This window comes from Oncorhynchus mykiss, chromosome 3 (assembly GCF_057628025.1).
Source record: "Oncorhynchus mykiss isolate SJ-2025 chromosome 3, ASM5762802v1, whole genome shotgun sequence".
Lineage (NCBI taxonomy): Eukaryota > Metazoa > Chordata > Actinopteri > Salmoniformes > Salmonidae > Oncorhynchus > Oncorhynchus mykiss.
The window spans coordinates 68223074-68239520 of NC_143024.1; the positions used below are offsets into that span (position 1 = coordinate 68223074).

Here is a 16447-nt window from a genome sequence, read left to right on the forward strand (position 1 = left end):
CTAACAAAGTGCACCAGTCCCTCCTGCAGCAAAGCACCCCCACAACATGATGCTGCCACCCCCATGCTTTACGGTTGGGATGGTGTTCTTCGGCTTGCAGGCATCCCCCTTTTTCCTCCAAACATAACAATGGTCATTATGGCCAAACCGTTCTATTTTTGTTTCATCAGCCCAGAGAACATTTCTCTGATCGTACTCAAAAAGTACGAGCTTTGTCCCCATGTGCAGTTGCAAACCGTAGTCTGGCTTTTTTATGGCAGTTTTGGAGCAGTGGCTTCTTCCTTGCTGAGCGGCCTTTCAGGTTATGTCGATATAGGACTAGTTTTACTGTGGATATAGATACTTTTGTACCTGTTTCCTCCAGCATCTTCCCAAGGTCCTTTGCTGATGTTCTGGGATTGATTTGCACTTTTCGAACCAAAGTACGTTTAGAACACGTCTCCTTCCTGAGCTGTATGACGGCTGCGTGGTCCCATGGTGTTTATACTTGCGTACTATTGTTTGTACAGATGAACGTGGTACCTTCAGGCGTTTGGAAATTGCTCCCAAGGATGAACCAGACTTGTGGAAGTCTACAATTTTTTTTCTGAGGTCTTGACTGATTTCTTTTTATTTTCCCATGATATCAAGCAAAGAGGCAGTGAATTTGAAGTTAGGCCTTGAAATACATCCACAGGTATACCTCCAATTGACTCAGATGTCAATTAGCCTATCAGAAGCTTCTAAATCCATTACATTTTGTGGAATTTTCCAAGCTGTTTAAAGGCAGTCAACTTAGTGTATGTAAACTTCTGGCCCACTGGAATTGTGATACAGTGAATTATAAGTGAAATAATTTGTCTGTAAACAATTGTTGTAAGAATTGTGTCATGCACAAAGTAGATGTCCTAACCGACTTGCCAAAACTATTTCACATCAAGGTCTGCACTGTATTCTGCGCATGTGACAAAGTTTGATTTGAGACGCACACACAATATTGAGAAATAGGGAATAGGAGAAACCGCAGCACGTTAGGACATGCCTCAGTGTTTGAAAACAATATTGTAGAAGCCATGAGGCAGTAGTCAGTGTGTCATGTAGACAGTCAAGTGAACGTTACCCAAACAAACCTCCAAGATGAATCGCGCTCTCCAACCCTGTTCCTGGAGAGCTACCATCCTGTAGGTTTACACTCCAGCCCCAGTTGTAACTAACCTGATTTCAGTTTATCAACCAGCCAATTATTCAAATCAGGTGCGCTAGATTAGGGTTGGAGCGAAAACCTTCAGGATGGTATCTCTCCAGGAACAGGGTTGGAAAGCCCTGATCTACTGTGACATTGCCACTCACACTATGAATTTCCCAGCCATGCCCTCTGGTTAAATACATGTTCCCAGGCCTCGCTCACAGTGACTCAGCCGCCAGGACCAGGAGGCACACGCCCGTCAGTTGTGCACACAAACACGCGCACACACCCTGGTTGTGCTACTGGCCGCCGTCAGTGACCGTTGTTGGGCGCGGCAAAGACATGATCATAAACCACAGGGGTGATTAATCTGACCAGACTCAACTTTTCCACCTCTTAAAATATGGTCCTTAAAAACAACACTAATCCTATTAAGACATGTTCTGGTACCTTGGCGTCTAAAAGTATTTTTTTAAACCTCTCCCTTTGGGCTGGATGTGTCTGTGTAGTTCATATATGCATAATCTATGAGCAAAATTACTTAGCCACGAAATCCTTATTACCATGATTTAAGGGTGTAGTGTGTCTAAAACAATGTGAACATCCTACTCAGACAGCACTAATTACATTTGTTAGGTGTTCCACAGTCTCTGGGCCCTGTCTGTCAGTCGGCATACATCTCTACTGTACCACAACAGAATGGAATCCTTCTGTAGATTCTAGAACAAGCTTTAAAAAACGGCTCCATAGATGAAACATCACACTGTACGCTAGCAGTTTACCATCATTGTGATTTGCTGCAGTGTTCAGACTGGTTAGTTAGACCCATGTTGTTCAACCTTTAAGGTTTATTATAGTATTAGTCTTTCTTAATATTTAAACCCTATGGAATTATCCTGCCATTAGAGGGGACTAGGCTAAAACACCTGGATTAGGAAAGATCTCTCTTCTACCTATACGGAACAAAAATATAAACACAACATGTAGTGTTGGTCCCATGTTTCATGTGCTGAAATAAAATATTGTCCATATGCACAAAAAGCTTTTCTTTCATTTTTTTAATTTTTTTTACAATAGACTCATTGTTTTACTTTGATAAAGCTTTTAAGGGGTTATTTCTCTTGTCTGAAGAACCCAGCCTACTGTTTATTGTTACTGTGAGATCTGCCCTTAGGCCTCCCCAACAGACAGACACACACACAGGACCGCTACTGAGAAAAGTCAGTGTTTGATCTGTGATTAACTCTACTCTGACATCACACCTATTAAGGCTTAGCTTCACCTTGGGCTGCTTCCAATGTCAATAAGCTTCGTTCCATTTAAGTTTGTTAGGCTTGCATGCTCGTTATTGGTTCTAGAGACCCAAGCCCCAACTGGAATAATTGAATGTACTCCAGTTGTTCATGACTGATGAAATAAAATGTAAGTCAGTTAAGAACAAATTCTTATTTACAATGACGGCCTAAACCGGCCAAACCCGGGCAACGCTGGGCTAATTGTGCGCCCTATGGGACTTCCAATCACGGCCGGTTGTAATACAGCCTGGATTCGAACCAGGGTGAGATGCAGTGCCTTAGACATCTTCGCCACTCGGGAGCCCGGGGGCAAGGAAGATCACAGCTTTTATGATCCATAACAATTTGGGTTGAGCTGAATGGCCGTAATGTCTATAGATAGTTTCTTAATGTTTGAACATTCTTCCCAGTTAGAAAGTCCTTTAGTGGAATGTGTAGGTGTATGTTTTTTTCTTTTCTCTAATCAGCAGTTAAAACCATAACAAAGCCTCCTCCCTCCTGGGCTTGTGTTCTGATGGGGTTCGACAGTTGAACTAAGCATTTTATAGTTATATTCTTCAAGAATCAATTGGTACAACTGCATATTGCTCCTTGGCTCTACCATATGGACCTGTGTTTAATACTGCTTGACACTGTCTGTGATGACTGTCCTCATAGTCTCCCCCTCCTCCTCTTCTCAGGTCACGGAGAGTGCCACTGTGGGGAGTGTAAGTGCCATGCGGGCTACATCGGAGACAACTGTAACTGCTCCACGGACACGTCTTCCTGTGTGTCTGATGACGGGAAGATCTGTAGTGGGCGAGGCAGCTGTGTGTGCGGGCACTGCCAGTGTACAGAACCAGGGGCCTTCGGGGACACCTGCGAGAAATGCCCCACCTGCCCCGATGCCTGTGGCACCAAAAGGTACGGACAGAGACAGAGAGGAAGGGATGTGTGGAGGGAAAGAGGGAAGGCGAGAAGAAGAGTAGGGAGGGAGAGGAGGGTCAACCATGTCCTAAGTGTCCAGGGGTTTCTAATGTGCACCTGAAGCTGTGGTTTGACCTATCATGGTAAGACGCATATCATCCATTACCATGCATTAAGGTACAAAAAGGATTTAAGACACATAACTCAGTCTAGATTATTTCTGTAAAGGGTCTATCAGAGTACAAAACGAGTACGCGGATTCACAGCAGTGTTCCAGGAATATTAGACCCATTGGCTTTCCGTCCTTTTATAATTCTCAGCTCATGCAACTTGTCCAATTGTCAACTTTTTTAAATGAATAGGAGAGGCATACCGGAGATGCTTTGGTTGGGAATTGTGAGGATGTGCGCTTTTGGGCTGCACGCCCCCCATGGATGGTAGTCTCAGAGCCACACAGCTATATCACAATGGGATGCCAGACTATCGTGTCTCAGCGACTGTGGACTATGATTTGCGCTTCAGAAAGATGTTAAGACAGTTCCCATTCCATTGGTGTCCCCTGAAAAGCAAAAGGTTTACGACTCAAACTCCTCACTCGAATCACTCATCCTATATCAGGAGCAGAGTGTATCAGCAGGCTATCCCAGGGAATGTGTTGCTATCAGTCACAGTTGTACCCTCCCAGCATGCTCCTATACTCACACATGGCTCTCATTTCAGAGGTAAAAGGTGAACATTTTGGGTGTGACCCTTGACCATAAACTGACCTTAAAATCTAGGCCTGGTCAGCTCTGCTCCTGTAAACACGGCACATATGTAATTATGCCACGCACGGTCTCTCTTGTCGCTTTGTCATCTCTCTCTTCCTCCACTCCAGGGAATGCATCGAGTGCCGGCTTTTCGACTCCGGTAGACTGTCCGACAACCAGACGTGCCAGCGGCTATGCAAGGACGAGATCATCACTGTGGAAACGCTTAGTGAGTAAACAAAACACTGACTGACTGTGCTTCCCCTCTCTAACATCAGCTGGCCAGCAGAGAGAGAGAGAGACACACACACACACACACACACACACAGAGGAGTATCAACATCTGTGATTAGCGTCTGCAGCAGTTTGTTGTTGATGTTGTTGATGTTCTAGTTTATTAGCTCTCTCCCACTCTTATTGAGCACAGACTTGCCAAAACACGGCATACTTACCATTTGAGCTGTTTTAGCTAATATGAAATCACCCAGCTGTTCTGACGGTCTAGCTCAGACCAACGTAACGCACGCTTCTCCAACCCACACACACGCCCATATGCCTCATCTGTAATTACTTATGAAAATAAATATACCCTCTCCAGTCCAGAGTGGGTGTCTGTTATTTTCCGGCGAGTGTCAGTCTGGGTCTCTAGTGGCAGAGCGGACGGACATCTTCTGTTCTGTCCTCCGGTTAGCAGCTGATAATAACGGGCAGTGCCATGCAGCCAAACCCATCATTTGGTTCAAAGACACGCAGACCCATTAAAACATGATGCCCCCTGCCTACTCCCCATCTACCCCACCCTCTAAACAAGCATGTAACTCTACCTGCACCCATAACTCTAAACTGTCATCACGTGCTGTCTTTTAAAACCCACAGGTCTTAAGTGGAACATGGACAGTCCCAGGTTTTGGTCTGTCTGGATCCCTTCAGCATTTTGCATTACGGGGGATAGTTAACTAGGAATGTTTTAATATGTTAGTGTTGCTTGTGGGGACATTGTGATGCTGAGATGGCAATAAGGTGCTGTTTCAGACTCAACATGGGCTCTGGATTTAAAGAGATTGTTATATCTTAAGGCCCTCCCCTCACTGTCGCTCTGCCCTCACTGTCCTAGATCTGCTCTGTTCACCTCGTTCTTTCACTCTGCTATTCCAACCATCTGACCTCCCCTAATAGACTCTGCATGTACATTCCAGAAACTTCTCTCCCGCCGAAAGCAGAGAGGGGAGAGGAGGCTGGAGGGAATCGAGGGGAGATGGAAGACATTGGAGGGGTTAGAGCTAGTCTAATTCCTCAGTCCACAAGGCATTTAGAATATTTGAATGATAGAGTTCACAAAAACAAGGACAAAAAAGCAAAGCAAATGGCTCTGTCCTTACTGTGGAATGTGATCAATCATTTTATCCAAGAGTGATTTCACAATAAAGCAATGCATCTTGATACATTTTCCCACATTGTTGTGTTGTTGGAGCTCTCACCATTCTCTTGTTTTCTTTCTTTTGTCTTTTGTTTCTTCTCTCAGTAAGTTTCTACAGCTTTTTTCTTGCTTGTGTCTCAGCAGTGCCCCTCTCTTTTTTTGTCCTCTTATAGAAACGGAAGACCCCAACGCTGTCCTTTGCTTGTACAAGACGGAGAACGAGTGTGTGATGAAGTTCATGTACTCTGAACACGCCAACGGCATGTCAGTCCTCACCGCGCTCAAAGAGCCAGGTCAGTACTGCTACAGAAAACATGGACATTGTCAGCCAGCTGCTTCTCTTCACATTCAAAGAAATGGAGGATAAAACAATAACAGAGAAGGTCATGTGTTGTAGTATGAAATGGTGTATACCATGTCTGTCTGTTATTATCTGGAGAGTGTCAGTCTAGGCCTCTTTTGGACATGCACTCTATTGGACAATTAGGTTATGATAGATTTATATGTTTTTGTGTAAACGAGGCCTGTTTTTTAACAGCTATTCTGTATGATTGTTTGACTCTTTCTTTCTTGCATCTCCCTTTGTCTATATTCCTATCTATCTCTCTTATTTATATATATATATATATACACACACATATACAGTGCCTTGTGAAAGTATTCGGCCCCCTTGAACTTTGCGACCTTTTGCCACATTTCAGGCTTCAAACATAAAGATATAAAACTGTATTTTTTTGTGAAGAATCAACAACAAGTGGGACACAATCATGAAGTGGAACGACATTTATTGGATATTTCAAACTTTTTTAACAAATCAAAAACTGAAAAATTGGGCGTGCAAAATGATTCAGCCCCCTTAAGTTAATACTTTGTAGCGCCACCTTTTGCTGCGATTACAGCTGTAAGTCGCTTGGGGTATGTCTCTATCATTTTTTCCCATTCCTCCTTGCAAAACAGCTCGAGCTCAGTGAGGTTGGATGGAGAGCATTTGTGAACAGCAGTTTTCAGTTCTTTCCACAGATTCTCGATTGGATTAATGTCTGGACTTTGACTTGGCCATTCTAACACCTGGATATGTTTATTTTTGAACCATTCCATTGTAGATTTTGCTTTATGTTTTTGATCATTGTCTTGTTGGAAGACAAATCTCCGTCCCAGTCTCAGGTGTTTTGCAGACTCCATCAGGTTTTCTTCCAGAATGGTCCTGTATTTGGCTCCATCCATCTTCCCATCAATTTTAACCATCTTCCCTGTCCCTGCTGAAGAAATGCAGGCCCAAACCATGATGCTGCCACCACCATGTTTGACAGTGGGGATGGTGTGTTCAGCTGTGTTGCTTTTACGCCAAACATAACGTTTTGCATTGTTGCCAAAAAGTTCAATTTTGCTTTCATCTGACCAGAGCACCTTCTTCCACATGTTTGGTGTGTCTCCCAGGTGGCTTGTGGTAAACTTTAAACAACACTTTTTATGGATATCTTTAAGAAATGGCTTTCTTCTTGCCACTCTTCCATAAAGGCCAGATTTGTGCAATATACGACTGATTGTTGTCCTATGGACAGTCTCCCACCTCAGCTGTAGATCTCTGCAGTTCATCCAGAGTGATCATGGGCCTCTTGGCTGCATCTCTGATCAGTCTTCTCCTTGTATGAGCTGAAAGTTTAGAGGGACGGCCAGGTCTTGGTAGATTTGCAGTGGTCTGATACTCCTTCCATTTCAATATTATCGCTTACACAGTGCTCCTTGGGATGTTTAAAGCTTGGGAAATCTTTTTGTATCCAAATCCGGCTTTAAACTTCTTCACAACAGGATCTCGGACCTGCCTGGTGTGTTCCTTGTTCTTCATGATGCTCTCTGCGCTTTTAACGGACCTCTGCGACTACTATGTCCCACTTGTTGTTGATTCTTCACAAAAAAATACAGTTTTATATCTTTATGTTTGAAGCCTGAAATGTGGCAAAAGGTCGCAAAGTTCAAGGGGGCCGAATACTTTCGCAAGGCACTGTATATATATATATATATATATATATATATATATATATATATATATATATATATATATATATACTGCTCAAAAAAATAAAGGGAACACTTAAACAACACAATGTAACTCCAAGTCAATCACACTTCTGTGAAATCAAACTGTCCACTTAGGAAGCAACACTGATTGACAATAAATTTCACATGCTGTTGTGCAAATGGAATAGACAACAGGTGGAAATTATAGGCAATTAGAAAGACACCCCCAATAAAGGAGGGTTTCTGCAGGTGGTGACCACAGACCACTTCTCAGTTCCTATGCTTCCTGGCTGATGTTTTGGTCACTTTTGAATGCTGGCGGTGCTTTCACTCTAGTGGTAGCATGAGACGGAGTCCACAACCCACACAAGTGGCTCAGGTAGTACAGCTCATCCAGGATGGCACATCAATGCGAGCTGTGGCAAGAAGGTTTGCTGTGTCTGTCAGCGTAGTGTCCAGAGCATAGAGGCGCTACCAGGAGACAGGCCAGTACATCAGGAGATGTGGAGGAGGCCGTAGGAGGGCAACAACCCAGCAGCAGGACCGCTACCTCCGCCTTTTGTGCAAGGAGGAGCAGGAGGAGCACTGCCAGAGCAGGTTCACACTAAGCACATGTGACAGACGTGACAGTCTGGAGACGCCGTGGTGAACGTTCTGCTGCCTGCAACATCCTCCAGCATGACCGGTTTGGCGGTGGGTCAGTCATGGTGTGGGGTGGCATTTCTTTGGGGGGGCCGCACAGCCCTCCATGTGCTCGCCAGAGGTAGCCTGACTGCCATTAGGTACCGAGATGAGATCCTCAGACCCCTTACAACAATTTTATAGGTTTTACTGAGTTATTTTATATAAGGAAATCAGTCAATTTAAATTAATCCATTAACTAGGACTGTCTAGGAATGTATGGATTTCACATGACTGGGAATACAGATATGCATCTGTTTTTCACAGATACCTTTAAAAAAAAAAGTAGGGGCGTGGATCAGAGAACCAGTCAGTATCTGGTATGACCACCATTTGCCTAATGCCGCACAACACATCTCTTTAGCATAGAGGCTGTTGATTGTGGCCTGTGGATCCAGAGCATCCCAAACATGCTCAATGGGTGACATGTCGAGTGAGTATGCAGCTCATTCAAGAACTGGGACAATTTTTGGCTTCCAGGAATTGTGTACAGTTCCATGGGGCTGTGCATTATCATGCTGAAACATGGATGCATGGCAACGGGCCTCGGTATCTCGTCACAGTAACTGCATTCAAATTGCCATCGATAAAATGCAATTGTGTTCGTTGTCTGTACTTTATGCCTGCACATACCATAACTCCACCTCCACCATAGACCACTCTTATGGCGGCTAATGGTAGAGAAATTAACATTCTATTCTATGGAAACAGCTCTGGTGGACATTCCTTAAAATCTTGGATTATCTTGGCAAAGGAGAAATGCTTACTAATGGAGATGTAAACAATTTGTGCACAACATTTGAGAGAAATAAGCCTTTTATGCGTATGGAACGTTTCTGTGATCTTTTATTTCAACTCATGAAACATGGGACCAACACTTTGACCATGGTGTTTATATTTTTGTTCAGTGTATATGTCTCTATATATTTCTCCTATCTATATCTTTGTGTATTTTCTTAGTTCCTGTGTATATCTGCTTTTTAGTAATCTTTGTTTCTCTCCCCTCCTGTCTCCAGAGTGTGGCGCAGCGCCGGATGCCATGACGGTCCTCCTGGCAGTGGTGGGAAGTGTCCTGCTGGTGGGCATTGTGCTGCTAGCCATCTGGAAGCTGGTCATCACCGTGCACGACCGGCGGGAGTTTGCCCGCTTCCAGAGCGCACGCTGCCGCGCACGTTACGAGATGGTGAGGAGGATGACTGTCCTATTTATAACAGTGATTTACAGTGCCTTCAGAAAATTGACTTATTCAACATTTTGTTGTTACAGCCTGAATATAAATATTTTTGATGTCACTGGCCTACACACTGTTAAAGTGGAATTATGTTTTTCGAAATGTTTACAAATGAATAAAAAGTGAAAAGCAGAGATGTGTTGAGTCAGTAGTATTCAACCCCTTTTGTTATGGCTAGCCTAAATAAGTTCAGGAGTAAAAATGTGCTTAACAAGTCACATAAGTTGCATGAACTCTTTGTGCATTAATAGTGTTTAAATGTTAAAAAATATGACTACCTCATCTCTCTACCCCACACATAGAATTAATTATCTGTAAGGTCCCTCAGTCAAACAGTGAATTTCAAACAGAATTAAACCACAAAGACCAGGGAGTGTTTTCCAATGCCTTGCAAAAAAGAAAGCAGACCTTGACTATCCCTTTGAGCATTATTAATTACACTTTGGATGGTGTATCAATACACCCAGTCACTACAAAGATACAGGCGTCCTTCCTAACTCCATTGCCGGAGGCCAATTGTGACTTTAAAACAGTTCAAGAGTTTAATGGCAGTGATTGTAGTTACTCCACAAAACTAACCTAAATGGCAAGAGTGAAAAGGATGCATGTACATAATGAAAATAGTCCAAAATATGCATTCTGTTTGCAATAAGGCACTAAAGTAATGCTGCATAGCAATTAACTTCATGTCCTGAATGCAAAGTGTTTTTTTTTAATGTAAAATCCAACACATCACGGAGAACCACTCTTCATATTTTCAAGCATGGTGGTGGCTACATCATGCTATGGGTTTGCTTGTCATCAGCAAGGACTAGGAGTTTTTTGGGGGGAGGGGATAAAAATAAACTAAATAGATCTAAGCACAGGCAAAATCCCAGAGGAAAACCTGGTTCACTCTGCTTTCCACCAGACACTGGGAGATTAATTCACCTTTCAGCAGGACAGTAACCTAAAACACAAGGCCAAATATGCACTGGTGTTGCTTACTAAGACGACATTGAATGTTCCTGAGTGGCCTAGCACCAGTTTTGACTTAAATCAGCTTAAATCAATGGCAAGACTTGAAAATGGGTGTCTAGCAATGATCAACAACCAACTTAACAGAGCTTGAAGAATTTGAAAAGGAATAATGGGCAAATATTGTACAATCCTGGTGTGCAAAGCTCGAGACTTACTCAGACTCACAGCTGTAATCGCTGCATAGTGTGGTTTTACCATGCATTGATTCAGGGGTGTGAATACTGATGTGAATTAAATATCTGTATTTCATTTTCAATAAATGATCAACAAAAATCTAAAAACATGTTTTCACATTGTTGTTAGGGGGTATTGTGTGTAGATAAATGGGTGAGAAAATACATATATTTTGTATCACAACAAAATGTGGAATAAGTCAAGTCAATGAATAGTTTCAGAAGGCACTGCACATATAAACAGGTTGAATTCATATGTGACTGAGCCACATTTGATATGGGAGTCAATGAGGACTATTACACCATCTATCAAATGAAAGGCTGTGTGAATTGCTGTGATGCCTGTTCTGGGACAAGAGTAGGCCTATATAAGTGATGAGACTGGCATGTCTGCGAAGGATAGGATATAAGCACATCCCATTTGAAATGCCAAGTTGTGGAATGTATTGTTGTCTTTCATCTCATTGTGGTATACATCTAATGTACTTTTGGAACAGTTTCCATGTATCATAACACTGAAGCCATATGTGTGAACTGGGGAAGGAACAAATATGTTTTTCAAAGTTTTATTCCCCACGTGCACAGGATACAACGGGTGTAAAACAGTACAGTGATATTCTTACCTTGAGAGCTATTTCCCAACAATGTAGTAATACTAATAATATAAACTCAGCAACAAAAAAAAAAAGTTCCTTTTTCAGGACCCTGTCTTTCAAAGATAATTTGTAAAAATCTAAATAACTTCACAGATCTTCATTGTAAAGGTTTTTAACTCTGTTTCCCATGCTTGTTCAATGAACCATAAACAATTAAGAACATACACCTGTGGAACGGTCGTTAAGACACTAACAGCTTATAGACGCTAGGCAATTAAGGTCACAGTTATGAAAACTTAGTAATATTATATATAATATAATAATGTTCTTAACTGACTTGGCCTGTTAAATAAAAAAGTTACAATGTAGCGTATGTGCCTATGCGCAAAATAGAAAAAGCATAGGATATTTGTATGTCGATAAAACAGCTCTGCTTTGCTTGGTAAGTAATATTGACCAAATAAGCAGTTTTTACCCTCGTTGTCTCAGCAGAATACATATCTGATGCAAGTTTTAAACACTTTCATGGTCAAATCCAATTTTATTCAAATCAAATTGCTGAAACTGACAGCGCTTCAAACTAAAAAATTCTGTCGGAGGTAGAGATGCGCATGAGTCTCGTTTGACTCCGCCCAGCGTTGTCCGGGTTTGGCCGGGTTAAGCCGTCTTTAATAAGAATTTGTTCTTAACTGACTTGCCTAGTTAAATAAAGGTTAATTCAAATAACATCTCGACGGACTCAACTATCTTTAACCAGAGATAAAAAAAAAAAATTCAAATACTGTAAAAACTATTTGGTGGAATATGCTTTGAATTATTATATTTTTTTTGTCTTGAAGACTACGTTAGTTTTCTTTGAGTCTAGTGTTCCATAGGCCTACATGTTCATTTACGGGGTGCCACAAAAACGAAACCAAGTGTCTCACTCACTCAATTGCGTTTGACCTCTCCCTCTACACACGCGTTGTGAGTGTGTACACAAGCTCCCTTTAGGCCTACAAAAATAAATCCCTATAAAAACGTATCTGAGGGATACACAATCGACATTCCTTGACAAATCATGACAGTTTTATCCCACATTCAAAATGGACTGGTTGATTGAAGTAGGACAATATGTATTCCATCAATGAGCGGCAGTTTTGGGATAGTTGTGTCCCGTTTTTTCCCCCGCTTAAGCTACTTTGCGAACTGCTAGTGACATTCTTAGAATTGGTTATCCTAGGCTATAGGCTGGGAGCTCACCCCCAGTGATGCGCTTGGCTGTCCGCAACACTCTCTGTAGGGCCTTCTGTTTGCAGTGGTACCGTTGCCATACCAAACTGCGACACAACCAGTCAGGATGCTCTCAATGGCGTAACATTTTCCTGAGGATCTGAGGGGCCATGCCAAATCGTTTCAGCCTCCTGAGGGAGAAGAGGCGTTGATGTGCCTTCTTCACGACTGTTCTGGTATGAGAGGACCATGTTAAGTCCTCAGTGATGTGGACACCCAGGAACTTCAAGCTCTTGACCCTCTCCACCGTGCCCCCCCCCCCCCCCTGTTTCTTGTAGTCCATTATCGGCTCCTTGGTCTTGCTGACGTTGAGAGAGCAGTGGTTGTCCTGGCACCTCACTGCCAGTTCTGACCACCTCCTTGTAGGCTGTCTCATTGACGTTGGTGATCAGGCCTACCACTGTCATGTTGTCAGCAAACTTGATGGAGTTGGAGTTGTGCACGGCCACATAGGGATTAAACATGGAGTACAGGAGGGGCTTAAGCACACACCTCTAGGGGGCCCCCACATTTTGAGAGTCAGCGTGGCAGAGGTGTTGTTGCCTACTTTCACCACCAGGGAGCGTCCCGTCAGGAACTCCAGGAATCAGGTGTTCAGTCCCAGGGTCCCCCGTACTTGGTGACGAGATTGGAGGCCACTATGTTGTTGAACGCTGAGCTGTAGTCGATGAACAGCATTCTCATATAGGGATTCCAGATGAGAGAGAGTAGTGTGGAGTGCATCGTCTGTGTGGAGTGTGGAGATTACATCGTCTGTAGATGCCAATGACTGGAACGAATTGCACAAATCGCTGAAGTTGGAGACTTATCTCCCTCACTAACTTTAAGCATCAGCTATTTGAGCAGCTTACTGATCTCTGCATCTGTACACAGCCTATCTGTAAATAGCCCATCCAGTCTACCTACCTCATCCCTATATTGTTTTTATTTCATCTTCGCTCTTTTGCACACCAGTATTTCTACTTGCACATCATCATCTGCACATCTATCACTCCAGTGTTAATTTGCTAAATTGTAATTACTTCGCTACTATGGCCTATTTATTGCCTTAACTCCTTACGCCATTTGCACACACTGTATATAGATTTTTTTTTCTATTGTGTTATTGACTGTACGTTTTGTTTATTCCATGTGTAACTCTGTTTGTGTCGCACTGCTTTGCTTTATCTTGGCCAGGTCACAGTTGTAAATGAGAACGTGTTCTCAACTGGCCTACCTGGTTAAATAAAGGTATGGTGTTGTGTGCCATGACCAGCCTTTCAAAGCACTTCATGATTACAGATGTTAGTGCACCAGGAAAGGGTGGTAGTAACCATCAGGAATGATGGTGGTCAGCTTTAGGAGGATTACAGACTGTGACAAGGAGAGGTTGAAAATGACATTGAAGATGCCTGCCAGCTGGTCTGCACATGCTCTGAGAATGCACCCTGGAATACCGTCTGGGCCCATCCCCTTGCAAGTGTTGACCAGATTAAAAACTTTACTTCGGCCTCGGAGAGCGAGATCACCAAGTCCTCTGGGACGGCGGGGGCCCTTGTGCACGGCTCTGTGGTGTTTTTGTTGACTCGTGCATAAAATGCATTGTCTTTTTCTGGTAGAGAGGCATTGTTGGATAGATCACGGCTAGATCCACCTTTTGTAATCTGTTATGGACTGTAGCCCATGCGTCGAGCATCGGAGCCGGTGTAATAGGATTCCACCTTGATCCTATATTGTCATTGTGCCTGTTTGATGTCTCTGAGGTCGTAGTGGGAATTCTTGTACTTGTTCGTGTCTTCAACCATAGCTTCGGAGTTGGCTGCGAAGCTCTGTGCGGTAGCTCTGTATGATATGCTCTATATGACCACTTAAATGTGATAAGTGTGAAGAGCCTAACTTGAAGCATCTGCTGGAACAAAAACAATGTGTTGAACCATCAGACCTCATGTTGGACCACATAGCTGTCAGTTAGTGGAATAACTGTTTGGAACACTGTGACTGTTCCAAAATTCTGAGGCTGTGGCTTAAATGTCCATCCTGCCTCAACATGTGCATGTTGATGAACTGACCAATTTTTCAAACTTTCTGTTACTCTCTCCCCTTTTCTCTCTCTCGCTCTCTTTCATCTCTCTCGCTCTCTTTCATCTCTCTCTCCAGGCCTCCAACCCCCTCTACAAGCAGCCCATCTCCAGCCACCCAATAGAGACAGACTTCATTATGTATGGCAAGTCTTACAACGGAGCAGCCCACTGACCACCTCCCCATGGGGGTGTTGGTGGTGCGGGGGCACGGCAGGACCGGTCCAAGTAGAGAACCAGGAGGGGTGGGAAATGATTAAATAAACTTAACCATCTATCTGATCTGCCAAGGACTTATGACAAACAGAAGTAAAATTAGTAGTCTGGATTGTTTCTGGGGACTGTGGCCTTTTTTTTCTCTCTGACTGAGGAGAAACAGTGACCAACTACCATGAAGTAATAAGATGTGACTTAAAGCTCTAGGCTGCTCTGTATGATTTACTGATGTCAGTAGAATACAGCCCAGAGGACAAGCAACAACATTCTCCTGGTCTGGAAATTGTTTAAAGAGGACAGAGACAATAATCTGTGCTCCTCTGAGTCATCTCTCTAGCTAACAAGCGGATGTTATATAAGCAGAATGAACTATGTAGACAGAACAATGAAACCCTATCTGTCACTGACAATTTGTGTTAAATTGCCAACTTCACATCACAAACCAGGGTTTCCCGAACTCTGTCCTCGCGACCCTAAAGGGTGCACATTTTTGTTTTTTGCCCTAGCATTACACAGCTGATTCAAATAATCAACTAATTATCTAGCTTTGATAATTTGAATCAGCTGTGTAGTGTTAAGGAAAAATACTAAATGTGTTCCACTTGGGGTTCCGAGGACCGAATTTGGGAAACGCTGTCATAAACCATAACATCTCCTTCACATAAACAGCAATACACATTGTACAGACAGCCAAGGCATCGACTTATATTTGTATGTATATTTCTTTTTTACTCTTAAAAATGCCTATCCTGACACTCACTATGCATCCTCCTTCATAACAAATGGAAATATGAATTAATGTACATCAGCAGGAGATTTTCAGGTTTATGAGATAATAACATCACATTTTTTTGTTTTTGTGGACTTTGGCGTCATGGTACTAACATTAAAAGAGCAATAGTTTTCCTACCCTTGTTTCACACAGATGATATTATTAGGAGAGGCTCAAAGTGACTAGGAATCTCCATCTATTCTCATTGTGTTTCTATTATTGTTACACTACATATGCATTTCTTTCTCTAGTCTTGATCTATTGTTTGTGCTGTGTCAGTACCTATTGTCATTGCCAAACAAATAGATACATTTGGATACAGCACAAACGGATCTGGGACCAGGCTTCTATTCAGTATGACTGCAATAACCTTGCTCTCTGTCATGGCTACATTACTTGCACTGTGAGTGTGGGTGGGCGGAGAGACAGGGAACGTCTCTAAGCTGTGTTGACATGGTACATAACTCTCTCCCTCACCCATTCCAACAGGAAGAAGCAGGCTACAACATGGCACTGGAGTTATGAAAGGGCTACAGTATGAGATGGGAGGGAATACTTCTCATTAAATGTGTTCCATGGCCTTTTTTGTGATGGTGAGCTAGGCGCGAGAGAGTGCGAGAGACGATGGACGAAAAGAGTGTGCGCACTAACTTTTATTGATGTGTGTGTGCCAAACGCAATAAGAATCACATAAAAACAATCTGCTTGTGTGTCTTGGCACCATGTGAGGAAATGCATGAACCCAGACCTTTCAAGTACAGCATTGATAATTCACCATTAGAAACCAATAGATTTACAACACTACTGCGTGTATATGTCATTCTGCACACAGAGCAGGTATTCACGAAACAGCAATAAATGGATGACTTAAAAGCAAA

General features: G+C 42.9%; 1 protein-coding gene across 1 annotated transcript in view; it reads left to right on the top strand.

Moving 5' to 3' along the window:
• Positions 1-16447, top strand: part of itgb5 (integrin, beta 5) — a 98615-nt gene extending 82168 nt beyond the window's left edge. The window contains exons 11-15 of the mRNA XM_036974695.2: positions 3141-3363; positions 4244-4344; positions 5706-5825; positions 9249-9415; positions 14661-16447. Coding sequence (XP_036830590.1) covers positions 3141-3363; positions 4244-4344; positions 5706-5825; positions 9249-9415; positions 14661-14756 — 707 coding nt within the window. The 3' untranslated portion in view covers positions 14757-16447. The remainder of the gene's footprint in view (positions 1-3140; positions 3364-4243; positions 4345-5705; positions 5826-9248; positions 9416-14660) is intronic.